General features: G+C 44.1%; 1 protein-coding gene across 1 annotated transcript; it reads right to left on the bottom strand.

The window, feature by feature from the left end:
* Positions 1 to 2,852: 2,852 nt before the first annotated feature.
* Positions 2,853 to 9,595, bottom strand: LOC118379826 (prostaglandin E2 receptor EP1 subtype-like). Its single transcript, XM_052509606.1, has 5 exons — positions 9,171 to 9,595; positions 6,726 to 6,853; positions 5,951 to 6,511; positions 5,290 to 5,550; positions 2,853 to 4,491 (listed from the first exon to the last, which is right to left on the bottom strand). Exons 2-5 carry the CDS (start codon positions 6,810 to 6,812, stop codon positions 4,213 to 4,215), a joined length of 1,188 nt encoding a protein of 395 aa, XP_052365566.1. The 5' UTR covers positions 6,813 to 6,853; positions 9,171 to 9,595; the 3' UTR covers positions 2,853 to 4,212.
* Positions 9,596 to 12,174: the final 2,579 nt, after the last annotated feature.

A 12,174-nucleotide genomic window follows, 5' to 3' on the forward strand; every position in this document is an offset into this window, starting at 1 on the left:
TATGAATTGTAGACAAGACTGCGGGGCCCTGAGAAATAAATAAATCAAGCGTTGGACTTAGAACTGAACAGGGATGTTTTATGAGGTGTTATGATGACCCTCGGTCCTGGTTTGCTGGGTTGGCTTGTGATGTTGCATGTATTTTGGGAATTTGGGGTTTTGCTGACTTTGGCCTTTCTCCAAACGTATGATTTAAAAGCTGTGTCAAATATACAGTTATGTGAGAGGAAAGTTTTCAGAGAACTACGTAGGCGGTGAGCAGGCTGCAGCATTTATCTTCAGTTTCCTATCAAAGAAAATTCACTTGAGCATAATAGTCACTGTTTACTAGAATGGACCCAGTTACACCATTTGATTTCTTTGCATCGTGTGTTTTTCCACCGTATATTCAGGATACTGTACACCGTTTGAACATACTGTATTATTGTAATACTGTATTTAATACCTTGGCGGAGAGGAGAGAAAAAAGGACAACAACGGTATCTAATTCAGTCAAAACATTCTTATTTATTTCATCACATTCAATTACGTTCCATAACTTCTTTACACGTCCCCAGAGAATTGAGGAAAAGCAATAAATATTTATAACTTCTTCAATATTTGACATGAAGTAGCATTTTTATACATCAGAAGCTCAGGAAAAAATCGTAGTTCTCCCTTTACTTAACAAGCGATCTTAATCTTAGCATAACATTTACATAGCATACAACTCCGTTTTTGGAGTCGTCCGGGAATCGTTAGACATCGATGATGTTAAATGTCATTGTTAAACCTTAACCAACAGACTTCAGAATAATCAACGTTCCACAAATGAGATCCAATATGTTGAATGAATTGTGATATTCTTCTGCGTTACATTCTATTCATGAAGATATGTAGCGAGGCTTTCAACTTCTGATCTCTCAGATGAACCTCTGTGCTGATATAGCTGCACATCTTCATACGCTTCAAGCCTTTGACCTACTCACTATGCGAGTGTGTTTCTCAACTCTCCATCTGTGGGGTATTGTGTTTCTCAACTCTCCATCTGTGGGGTATGTGTTTCTCAACTCTCCATCTGTGGGGTAATGTGTTTCTCAACTCTCCATCTGTGGGGTATTGTGTTTCTCAACTCTCCATCTGTGGGGTAATGTGTTTCTCAACTCTCCGTCTGTGGGGTATTGTGTTTCTCAACTCTCTGTCTGTGGGGTAGTGTGTTTCTCAACTCTCCATCTGTGGGGTATTGTGTTTCTCAACTCTCCATCTGTGGGGTATTGTGTTTCTCAACTCTCCATCTGTGGGGTATTGTGTTTCTCAACTCTCCATCTGTGGGGTATTGTGTTTCTCAACTCTCCATCTGTGGGGTAATGTGTTTCTCAACTCTCCATCTGTGGGGTAGTGTGTTTCTCAACTCTCCATCTGTGGGGTAGTGTGTTTCTCAACTCTCCATCTGTGGGGTATTGTGTTTCTCAACTCTCCATCTGTGGGGTATTGTGTTTCTCAACTCTCCGTCTGTGGGGTATTGTGTTTCTCAACTCTCCGTCTGTGGGGTATTGTGTTTCTCAACTCTCCGTCTGTGGGGTATTGTGTTTCTCAACTCTCCGTCTGTGGGGTATTGTGTTTCTCAACTCTCCGTCTGTGGGGTATTGTGTTTCTCAACTCTCCGTCTGTGGGGTAGTGTGTTTCTCAACTCTCCATCTGTGGGGTAGTGTGTTTCTCAACTCTCCATCTGTGGGGTATTGTGTTTCTCAACTCTCCATCTGTGGGGTATTGTGTTTCTCAACTCTCCATCTGTGGGGTATTGTGTTTCTCAACTCTCCATCTGTGGGTTAGTGTGTTTCTCAACTCTCCGTCTGTGGGGTAGTGTGTTTCTCAACTCTCCATCTGTGGGGTATTGTGTTTCTCAACTCTCCATCTGTGGGGTATTGTGTTTCTCAACTCTCCATCTCAACTCTCCGTCTGTGGGGTATTGTGTTTCTCAACTCTCCATCTGTGGGGTATTGTGTTTCTCAACTCTCCGTCTGTGGGGTAGTGTGTTTCTCAACTCTCCATCTGTGGGGTATTGTGTTTCTCAACTCTCCGTCTGTGGGGTAGTGTGTTTCTCAACTCTCCGTCTGTGGGGTATTGTGTTTCTCAACTCTCCATCTGTGGGGGGTCCATCTGTGTTTCTCAACTCTCCATCTGTGGGGTATTGTGTTTCTCAACTCTCCATCTGTGGGGTAGTGTGTTTCTCAACTCTCCATCTGTGGGGTAATGTGTTTCTCAACTCTCCATCTGTGGGGTATTGTGTTTCTCAACTCTCCATCTGTGGGGTATTGTGTTTCTCAACTCTCCATCTGTGGGGTATTGTGTTTCTCAACTCTCCATCTGTGGGGTATTGTGTTTCTCAACTCTCCATCTGTGGGGTATTGTGTTTCTCAACTCTCCATCTGTGGGGTATTGTGTTTCTCAACTCTCCATCTGTGGGGTATTGTGTTTCTCAACTCTCCATCTGTGGGGTATTGTGTTTCTCAACTCTCCATCTGTGGGGTATTGTGTTTCTCAACTCTCCATCTGTGGGGTAGTGTGTTTCTCAACTCTCCATCTGTGGGGTAGTGTGTTTCTCAACTCTCCATCTGTGGGGTATTGTGTTTCTCAACTCTCCGTCTGTGGGGTAGTGTGTTTCTCAACTCTCCGTCTGTGGGGTATTGTGTTTCTCAACTCTCCATCTGTGGGGTAGTGTGTTTCTCAACTCTCCATCTGTGGGGTAATGTGTTTCTCAACTCTCCATCTGTGGGGTATTGTGTTTCTCAACTCTCCGTCTGTGGGGTAGTGTGTTTCTCAACTCTCCATCTGTGGGTATTGTGTTTCTCAACTCTCCATCTGTGGGGTAGTGTGTTTCTCAACTCTCCATCTGTGGGGTATTGTGTTTCTCAACTCTCCATCTGTGGGGTATTGTGTTTCTCAACTCTCCATCTGTGGGGTATTGTGTTTCTCAACTCTCCATCTGTGGGGTATTGTGTTTCTCAACTCTCCATCTGTGGGGTAGTGTGTTTCTCAACTCTCCATCTGTGGGGTATTGTGTTTCTCAACTCTCCATCTGTGGGGTAATTTGTTTCTCAACTCTCCATCTGTGGGGTATTGTGTTTCTCAACTCTCCATCTGTGGGGTATTGTGTTTCCCAACGCTCCGTCTGTGGGGTAGTGTGTTCCCAACGCTCCGTCTGTGGGGTAGTGTGTTCCCAACGCTCCGTCTGTGGGGTAGTGTGTTCCCAATGCTCCGTCTGTGGGGTAGTGTGTTCCCAACGCTCCGTCTTTGGGGTATTGTGTTTCCCAACTCTCCGTCTGTGGGGTATTGTGTTTCCCAACTCTCCGTCTGTGGGGTATTGTGTTTCCCAACTCTCCGTCTGTGGGGTATTGTGTTTCCCAACTCTCCGTCTGTGGGGTATTGTGTTTCCCAACTCTCCGTCTGTGGGGTATTGTGTTTCCCAACTCTCCGTCTGTGGGGTATTGTGTTTCCCAACTCTCCGTCTGTGGGGTATTGTGTTTCCCAACTCTCCATCTGTGGGGTATTGTGTTTCTCAACTCTCCATCTGTGGGGTATTGTGTTTCCCAACGCTCCGTCTGTCGGGTATTGTGTTTCCCAACGCTCCGTCTGTGGGGTAGTGTGTTTCCCAACGCTCCGTCTGTGGGGTAGTGTGTTCCCAACGCTCCGTCTGTGGGGTATTGTGTTTCCCAACTCTCCGTCTGTGGGATAATGCAGACTGACTGGTCCAATAGACCGTACTCGGACACCAGGTATGTCCGTACTCAATTCCTAATTTTAATTTAAGAGATATCCAAAGGAGGATGATCTTAGCTTGCCAGTCACTGTGATAAAGAAGATTGAGAGATACTGCCATGGCTGAAGAACATGTAATCCTCATTTTTCAGAGCATCGTATCCTTCACTATACGGGATAACAGAAATGTCCTCTTTTTCTGTCGGTGACCACCACAAGTACCAAGGACCACGCTTGTTGCATGATGAGTAACCTTGCCTGAGACCTAAAGAGTTGCTTTGGCTCTCTGGTCAGTACTAGGCTTTAGCTTAGTGGGCTAATGCAGTCTTCTTCTGGCATTCACTCGAACACTGTCGGTCACACAGTCATATCCTGTTGACTGTATTCTTCTCCAAGCTTTTACTCTGAAAGGGGTTCCACTCCCAGCGTAACAGCACACTCCCCTTCAAATCGGCCTGGCGCTTGGTTATGATCTCATATCCTGTTAACGGGACTGTTCTCCGAGCTCTTGCTCTGAAACGAGTTCCCCTCCCAGCGTCGGAGCACACTCCCATTCAAATCGGCCTGGCACTTGGTGATGAGGTAGATCTTGCGGAGGACGGCCCGACGTAGCAGTATATAGACCCAGGGGTCCAGGATCTGGTTCCAGGAAGCCAGCCTCACGCCCATCAAATTCAACGTCTCGTAGGTGGCCATGTCAGCTTTATCAATGGAGCCCCTATAGGAGCGCATCACAGACATGAGCCCGAAGATCTGGGGCATAAGAGAAGAGATATAATTGTTCATTGTTGTACTTTGATCCAGAAGCATCATGCAACCTATTTTTTTTTATTGACGGCCTAATTCGATTTCTTTCAAATAATTATGTGTAAAATAAAATCTTGTGTATTTTCAGTGTACAAATGCATCAAACTGCAGGGGCCTGTGCTGGGTGACTTTTTCTAGATGTGTAGCGGGCGTAGGGAATAGTTGTTGGGTGACTTTTTTTCTAGATGTGTAGCGGGCGTAGGGAATAGTTGTTGGGTGACTTTTTCTAGATGTGTAGCGGGCGTAAGGAATAGTTGCTGGGTGACTTTTTTCTAGATGTGTAGCGGGCGTAAGGAATAGTTGCTGGGTGACTTTTTTCTAGATGTGTAGCGGGCGTAGGGAATAGTTGTTGGGTGACTTTTTTTCTAGATGTGTAGCGGGCGTAGGGAATAGTTGTTGGGTGACTTTTTCTAGATGTGTAGCGGGTGTAGGGAATAGTTGTTGGGTGACTTTTTTCTAGATGTGTAGCGGGCGTAGGGAATAGTTGCTGGGTGACTTTTTTCTAGATGTGTAGCGGGCGTAGGGAATAGTTGCTGGGTGACTTTTTCTAGATGTGTAGCGGGCGTAGGGAATAGTTGCTGGGTGACTTTTTTCTAGATGTGTAGCGGGCGTAGGGAATAGTTGTTGGGTGACTTTTTTCTAGATGTGTAGCGGGCGTAGCGGGCGGGAATAGGCATGGTGTGGTGGATGGAATCAGTGGCATCAGCATCTACACTTGTTCATGTCCTAGGTTGTCCCACTCACCAGCAGAGGGCTCCAGCAGATACAGGACGTGACCATGATGCCCACCAGCTGCACCACCATCTCTATATCATGGCTCTTGGCCACTGAGCGGTGGCTGTGGGACGATGAGTAGCCCGATGGCCTCCGTCTCAGCCTGGCCAGAACCAGGGTCAGCCCGCTGATGGTGTTACACACCAGGGCCACCCCCAGCGACGTCAGGCCCAGCCCGGAGAAGAGCGTAACAAAGGCTACGTCCGCTTCCTGGGTGTCGTTAGCTAAGACCTTGATGAAGGAGAAGACAGACATTTAGTCGTTGTTGTATATAACTCTGTACTTTATCCTGTCTTATTGTACACTAGTGTTATTTCTATGAAACTTTTGGTGGTAGTTTTGCTAAACGTCACATTGTTTAAATAACTGCCATATAACTTTGAGAATGTTCAACCTAAAGCATTAGGGGAGCTCAGTATCTGGCTGCCAGGGCTGGGGTCAATTCGAATTGAATTCAATCAATAAATAATACATTAAAAAACAGCATCTATTTTTAATTACTTCTTAATAAACGGAGGAGTAGAAGCTATTTATTTCAAACGTTTTTCCATTTCTTCATTTTTTTATTAAAATCACTTTCTGAAGTGACAGCTGTCAATTCTAATTGACCCCAGCCCTGCTGGCTACTAACCTTGATAAAACACCAGCTGTTGGGGTGCTGGTAGGTGTATGACCCCAGCTGGAAACAGGGCAGCAGGGCCACACAGAGGGCCACCAGCCAGATACCAGAGAGGGACAGCTTGGTACGGGTGGTAGTAACTAAGGAGGAGTGGAGCAGTGGCTGCGTAACACCCAGACAGCGCTCGGCGGCCATCGCACAGCCCAGAAACAGCGGGCACAGACCGAAGAACACCATAGATCCACCCAGGAACTGGCACATGGGGTCGGTCGAGCCGTTTGAGGAAGCGGCGACCGCCTCGGGGAACACCCCTCCGGAGAGGTAAAGCCGGAGGACCAGCGCTCCCGGGATGATGTGCCCAAAAAAGTCTGTGAGTACCAGGGAGCTGGCGAAGAGGAGGAAGGTGGCTTTGGAGCGTCGGCGCTGGTGGGAGTAGGCGTTGGCCAGGATGAACAAGGCCACGATGTTGGAGATGACGCCCAGGGTCATGGAGAGAGCGGCTGCAATCGGGCCTCCGGACATAGGCCTGTCCGAGGTGAGGTTCCCCTGGTGAGCCAGACTCTCCATTTCCACCTATACAATATGCAATACAACTTTATGTCCAATCACAATCTGAACTGTGTCTTTGTGCTGTCTTATTTTATCCAAACCACCGGACATCACACATACACACACACACACACAGAAGTGAAACCAGCCTCCCTCCATTAGCTAGTTCTGGCCCCCGGGACTTTAACCAGTGACCTTCTGGTTACTGTTCCACTTCTCTAATATCTGGCCTACCTACCATCTCCGTGTCCCACTGGCTGAGGTTGGAGACAGGGTCTAGGGCCCCCGGGGGCCCGGAGAGGTTGTAGTGATTCATAGCTAGCATCACTGGGCTTTGAAGGTCAGGAACCCCATCACTGAGAGAGGCTGGGAAGAGAAGGAGAGAGACAATATGATTATAGTGGTATTTCAGGCTTCAATGACCTGTAAGTAACATGGGGGAATGGGGTCATCGTATAGGTAGCAATATAAATGGAAAACACACACAGTCAATACTGGAATTCAGACTCTCAAGTTTCAGCAACACATGTCTTCTTCCCTATCTAGCTAACTACTAGCTATAACATATCATGACGATGAGGAACTTGTGAATGACACCACAGAATCAGGTGTGTCAAAATTCACACTGTTCTCTATCCTATTCAACCCACATAGATAGAATATGGTTTAAAGCCCATTTAAACTTAAACTTGACAAAAAAATAGCTATTTGCACCTCAGAGAACATCTGTACCGTAGAGACTGTTTGCATTGACTCTCCACACATCCATACACCAAGCACAAACCACAAACACACAAGCACAAACACACAAACACACAAACACACAAGCACAAACACACAAACACAAGCACAAACACACAAACACACAAGCACAAACACACAAGCACAAACACACAAGCACAAACACACAAGCACAAACACACAAGCACACACACACACACACACACTTAACACTGCTGTTCTATTATATACCATTTATTCAACTGCGCAACCAAGACACTCTCCACTTTATATTTGTAACACAGTCATACTTGACATAACACATTCATGATCTATACTGTATATTATATTGTGTATATATCAGTTTTACTATGAATACTACCTTGCTCTAATTACTCATTCTTTTTTATTTGCTTTTGCTTTTTATTGATATTGTACTGCAATGTTGAGCGTCTATCACGCAAGCATTTCACTTCAACCTTTATACCTGCTATAAACTGTGTACATGACAAATTATGATTTTACTTTATTTTACATTTTTATTTGAGGTAATAGCGCCTAACCCCTAACCACAGGTCTAGGATCAGCTCATTCTACCCCAATTCCCAAACATAACTATTAAGGAATCATTAAACAATATCTGATCCTGTATCAGCGGTTAGAGACAGCTTCCACCTAATCCCAGAAAACAGCTGCTCAATTCAGGTTGTACACATTTGACACAATAGTTGTGAAACAACTGATATTTTTGTGATACAACTGAGAGGCTGTCTGCACACAAATATAGACACAACCATTCTGCAGTGTCTCCACACACTGGTGTAATGACTTTTCTGCTGAAAAACACTCTGTTGTATCACACAATCTGTTGTACATTAGTCATACGCCACTGACGGGTTAGAACTAAGGGCAAGTTATAACAGTTCCCTGTTGACAAGCGCACAACTATTGAGACACATTCCATGAGCAGCTTCAATCCCCCGGGCTCTATTCTAGATCAGGGAGGCGGTAGGCAACACACGTTCTCGCTCTCTCTCTCTTGACAAAATGGTTTCCTCACATTGACACTTGTCTTTGGGAAGCATGGAAACATGGACATCACATTGAGGCGATGGTTCTTTTTTAAACCGCCTCAAATGGTCTGCGTTCGTTGGTGTAAAAGTAGACTTTCAAGCAATACATCTTCAGCAAAAACACACATTTCTGACAACTCTACACACGTGTTTGTGCTTCAACCGTGTGTCTATATTGTATTGATGTGGCAGACAGTCTAGAGGCTATGTTTCTAATACAGATCTGTCTGTTTTATTCACTGGTCTAACGTCACTGATTGAGGTGATATATGCTGCAAAGATTATTCTACCCAACTCATTGAATAACTAGGCTGTTCTATTCTACTCAATTATATTCTATTATTTTATGTTCTACTATGGTAAAAACAAATCCCAACAGGTCGTTTTGCACCTGTTTACATTCAGCATAAATGCATATATGCGTCATGAATAGACCTACATACTCACTAAACTTGAGGAAAACAGTTCTCCAGGCACAGCTCACCCTTACTGTAAATGCAACTCAAATAGGTTTTCGTATCAAGTCACTGAGGATGAATCAGAAAACATCCAAATACATTTTCTGGGTTGACCTTTCACCTTTCACTATCATCCTAATCACCCTACTCAATGACTAATGATGACCTTATGTCACCCTGTAATTGTTATTCAGATGAAGGTGTGTTTAGCTATTTTGAATATGCACTACCATGCCAAACATACCACTGACATGTCTTTGTGGCTCTGAAACATTCTTAGCATCATTTCTTTGAGGAGGGTTATTTTTTTCCAAAGCTGTCCATTTGCTTACCCTTTACTAATACTGTTGCCATACACACACACACACACACACACACACACAAAAAGCCATAATAATTATGATAAGAAAATATTTCATGAATAATCATTACCATTACAGATAGGGATGAATAATTCCAGTCAATGGTGATGTCCACCCTGTCAACGGAATAGTCCCCGGTGTTTTTTCTAAAACCAGATTGCAGATAGATATACAGGTATCTATATAATCCAAAGAAACCGTTGAAAACGAAACACATTCACCAAAGTCTTCCTAAACCGAGTGGGGCAGAATAAAAGTAGTCTAAAAGAAGACCCATTGTTCCATGATATCTCTTCGGCAGGATGATGACATTGAGTTCATATTCCCCACTGTTCTCGGAAAACAAATGTTCAACAACTTCCCAACAGAATTGCCTTCACCGCTTTTAAATCCGTTTGATTGGAGTTTCATGACCGGAGAGTGAGCGCGAGGAATATTCCAATGCTGCGGATAGGCTGTACCGCAGGTTCTCTGACGCGTGTTTCTCAATAGCGTTTTATATAGCGCCGTGTCCTAATGGATAGGTAGCCCATGGGCGGCCCCGTGAGTCAAGTTTAAGTGATATTATTTTCAGACATAGAAGAACACTTTTTCATGTCATTTGTCCATGTTTACATGTACGTTTTACGGTGACTGTTATACTAGGCTACTGTAGTCAATGTGAGTCACATTCCTTTTGAATGTCAGTCTGTATATCCATGGTTCAGGAAATAATAACTCAAATAGCATTACAATAACCAGCTGCCAAACATCTATAGTTTAAAACAGAAATATATTTTTAAATAGCCGTTATTGATTCATTTGATCATTATTGCTCAGTAAAAATGGCATGAACGTGTGATCAATAACCCATCATTATAAGAGGTGAAACACTACATGCAGTAGGTTAGATAGTATCGTACAGCCTGTATAGGAAAGTGTCAAATGATACTTATACTTACTGGTATACAGTAACTCAGGCTGTTTTCTGTGCTCCTGTAAAAATACATTTGTTGCAAGTGTTTTTAACTACTGCTTCTCAGAGTATGCCTTGAGGTATTGTAGCACACAGTGTATATGTTTTATTGTCACACACCAGATAGGTGCAGGGAAATGTGTTGTTTTACAGGGTCAGCCATAGTATTACGGCACCTCTGGAACAAATGAAGGTTAACTGCCTTGCTCAAGGGCTCATAAACAGATGTCTCACCTTGTCGGCTCGGGTATTCAAAAGAGCGACCTTTCGGTTACTGGCCCAACGCTCTATTCGCTAGGCTACCTGCCGCCCTAGTGAGATGAATCTGATTTATCTAGATCAGTGTTCTTTTTCCAGGTCCTAGGATCAATGCGTGGTTTCCAATTGATGATAAAGTGCAAACCGAGAGGAGAGGTAGCATTTCTCTCTTGCTACGCTGACGCTGCATATGAAACATGATGTTATAAATAACTAGAGGTGTCAACTATCAGGCCAGACCCAGTAAAAGTTGAATACTTTGCTGAGGACATACTGTAGGCCTATGAGGTAGGCAGACTGGTTCTCTAGTGGCGTTTTACTCTCCTATGTAAATGTATGATACAGGCTAATATTAGGCAAATATATTCTAAACCAGACACTTAATTCATGCAGTGATTGATTATGACAGGCTTTATTAGCCTGCTATAGATAGCCCAGATATCAGGGGAATTAATTCACTCTGATCAGCCCAAGAATGATTAATATTTATACTATTTACTGTAGGCCTGTGTCTTATCCCTCTCTGGTTTTAAATACATTGAATGTCATTTTACTACTCACTCATATGGTTACCCAGAGACCATGCAGCTTAGTTAGGGAAATATTTTCCTTCCTCTACTACTAACATTATTCCTTTAGTGCTGAAACTGTCTGTCTTTCTCTCTCTTTGATTGACAGCTTAGCCTAAAAAGAGGTGATAGGAGGAATGTGCCAGGTGGTCCAACCAAAGCGTGGCACTCGTCTCGTACTGCCCACTGGAGACAGGTGCGCGTGTTTGTTTAATTAAATCATTATTTGGCAACGCCAGGGCAGACACAGGCTTGTGGCTTGGCATTGGATTATGGGCAATAAGAAGTGGATGGAAAGGAGTTCAGAGAGAGAGAAAGAGAGGAGTGCAAGGAAAAGAGAAAGAGACAGAAAGAGAGGAGGGTGAGGAAGAGAGAAAGAGACAGAAAGAGAGGACGGCGAGGAAGAGAGAAAGAGACAGAAAGAGAGAGAGGAGGGCGAGGAAGAGAGAAAGAGACAGAAAGAGAGAGAGGAGGGCGAGGAAGAGAGAAAGAGATAGAAAGAGAGAGAGGAGGGTGAGGAAGAGAGAAAGAGAGAAGAGAGAGAGACAGAAAGAGAGAGAAAGAAAGAGAGGAGGGTGAGGAAGAGAGAAAGAGACAGAAAGAGAGGAGGGGCGAGGAAGAGAGAAAGAGAGAAAGAGAGAGAGACGAGGAAGAAGAAAGAGAGGAGGGCGAGAAAGAGAAAGAGAGGAGAGAAAGAGAGGACGAGAAAGAGAAAGAAGGGAGAGAAAGAGACAAAGAGAGAGACAGAGAGAGAGGACATTCATGTTTGGTATGGTTCTGAGGGAATACTCTGAGACATTGGTTTGGTATTCCATTGGACTGGCCCAGGTCTACTAGACCTTCCAAATTATTCAAAACATCTCTCACAAAGAGAGGCTTTGTGAAGGCTGAAATGGCGAGAAAGATGTCTGGCTGAAGAGTAGTCTATCAAGAAAACCAGAGCACAACATGAGAACCTCAACATCTGTTAGAGTGAAAGAAGGTGGGAGACGGCGAGAATGATCAAACGCACAATCAGAAAAACAACCTGTGTGTGAAAAGTAAATGGAATGCCGCATAAAAAATTGAAAAGGGAATTTAACGAGGTGCATCAAAGGAGGGTTTTGACCTTCTGATCTAAAAAAAATCGCCGAAGCAATCTCAGAGGTGAAAACATCTCCTGAAATTCACTTCCCATTTCCTTTTTTAAATTCCTTATTCCATTTTAATGTGACATCGGACCTGAAAAACAACCCGCGTGTGAAAGTAAATGGAATGTAACATTGAGGTACAGTATATTAGTTGTCACCTCT

The sequence above is a fragment of the Oncorhynchus keta genome, unplaced genomic scaffold (assembly GCF_023373465.1).
Source record: "Oncorhynchus keta strain PuntledgeMale-10-30-2019 unplaced genomic scaffold, Oket_V2 Un_contig_4759_pilon_pilon, whole genome shotgun sequence".
Taxonomy (NCBI): domain Eukaryota; kingdom Metazoa; phylum Chordata; class Actinopteri; order Salmoniformes; family Salmonidae; genus Oncorhynchus; species Oncorhynchus keta.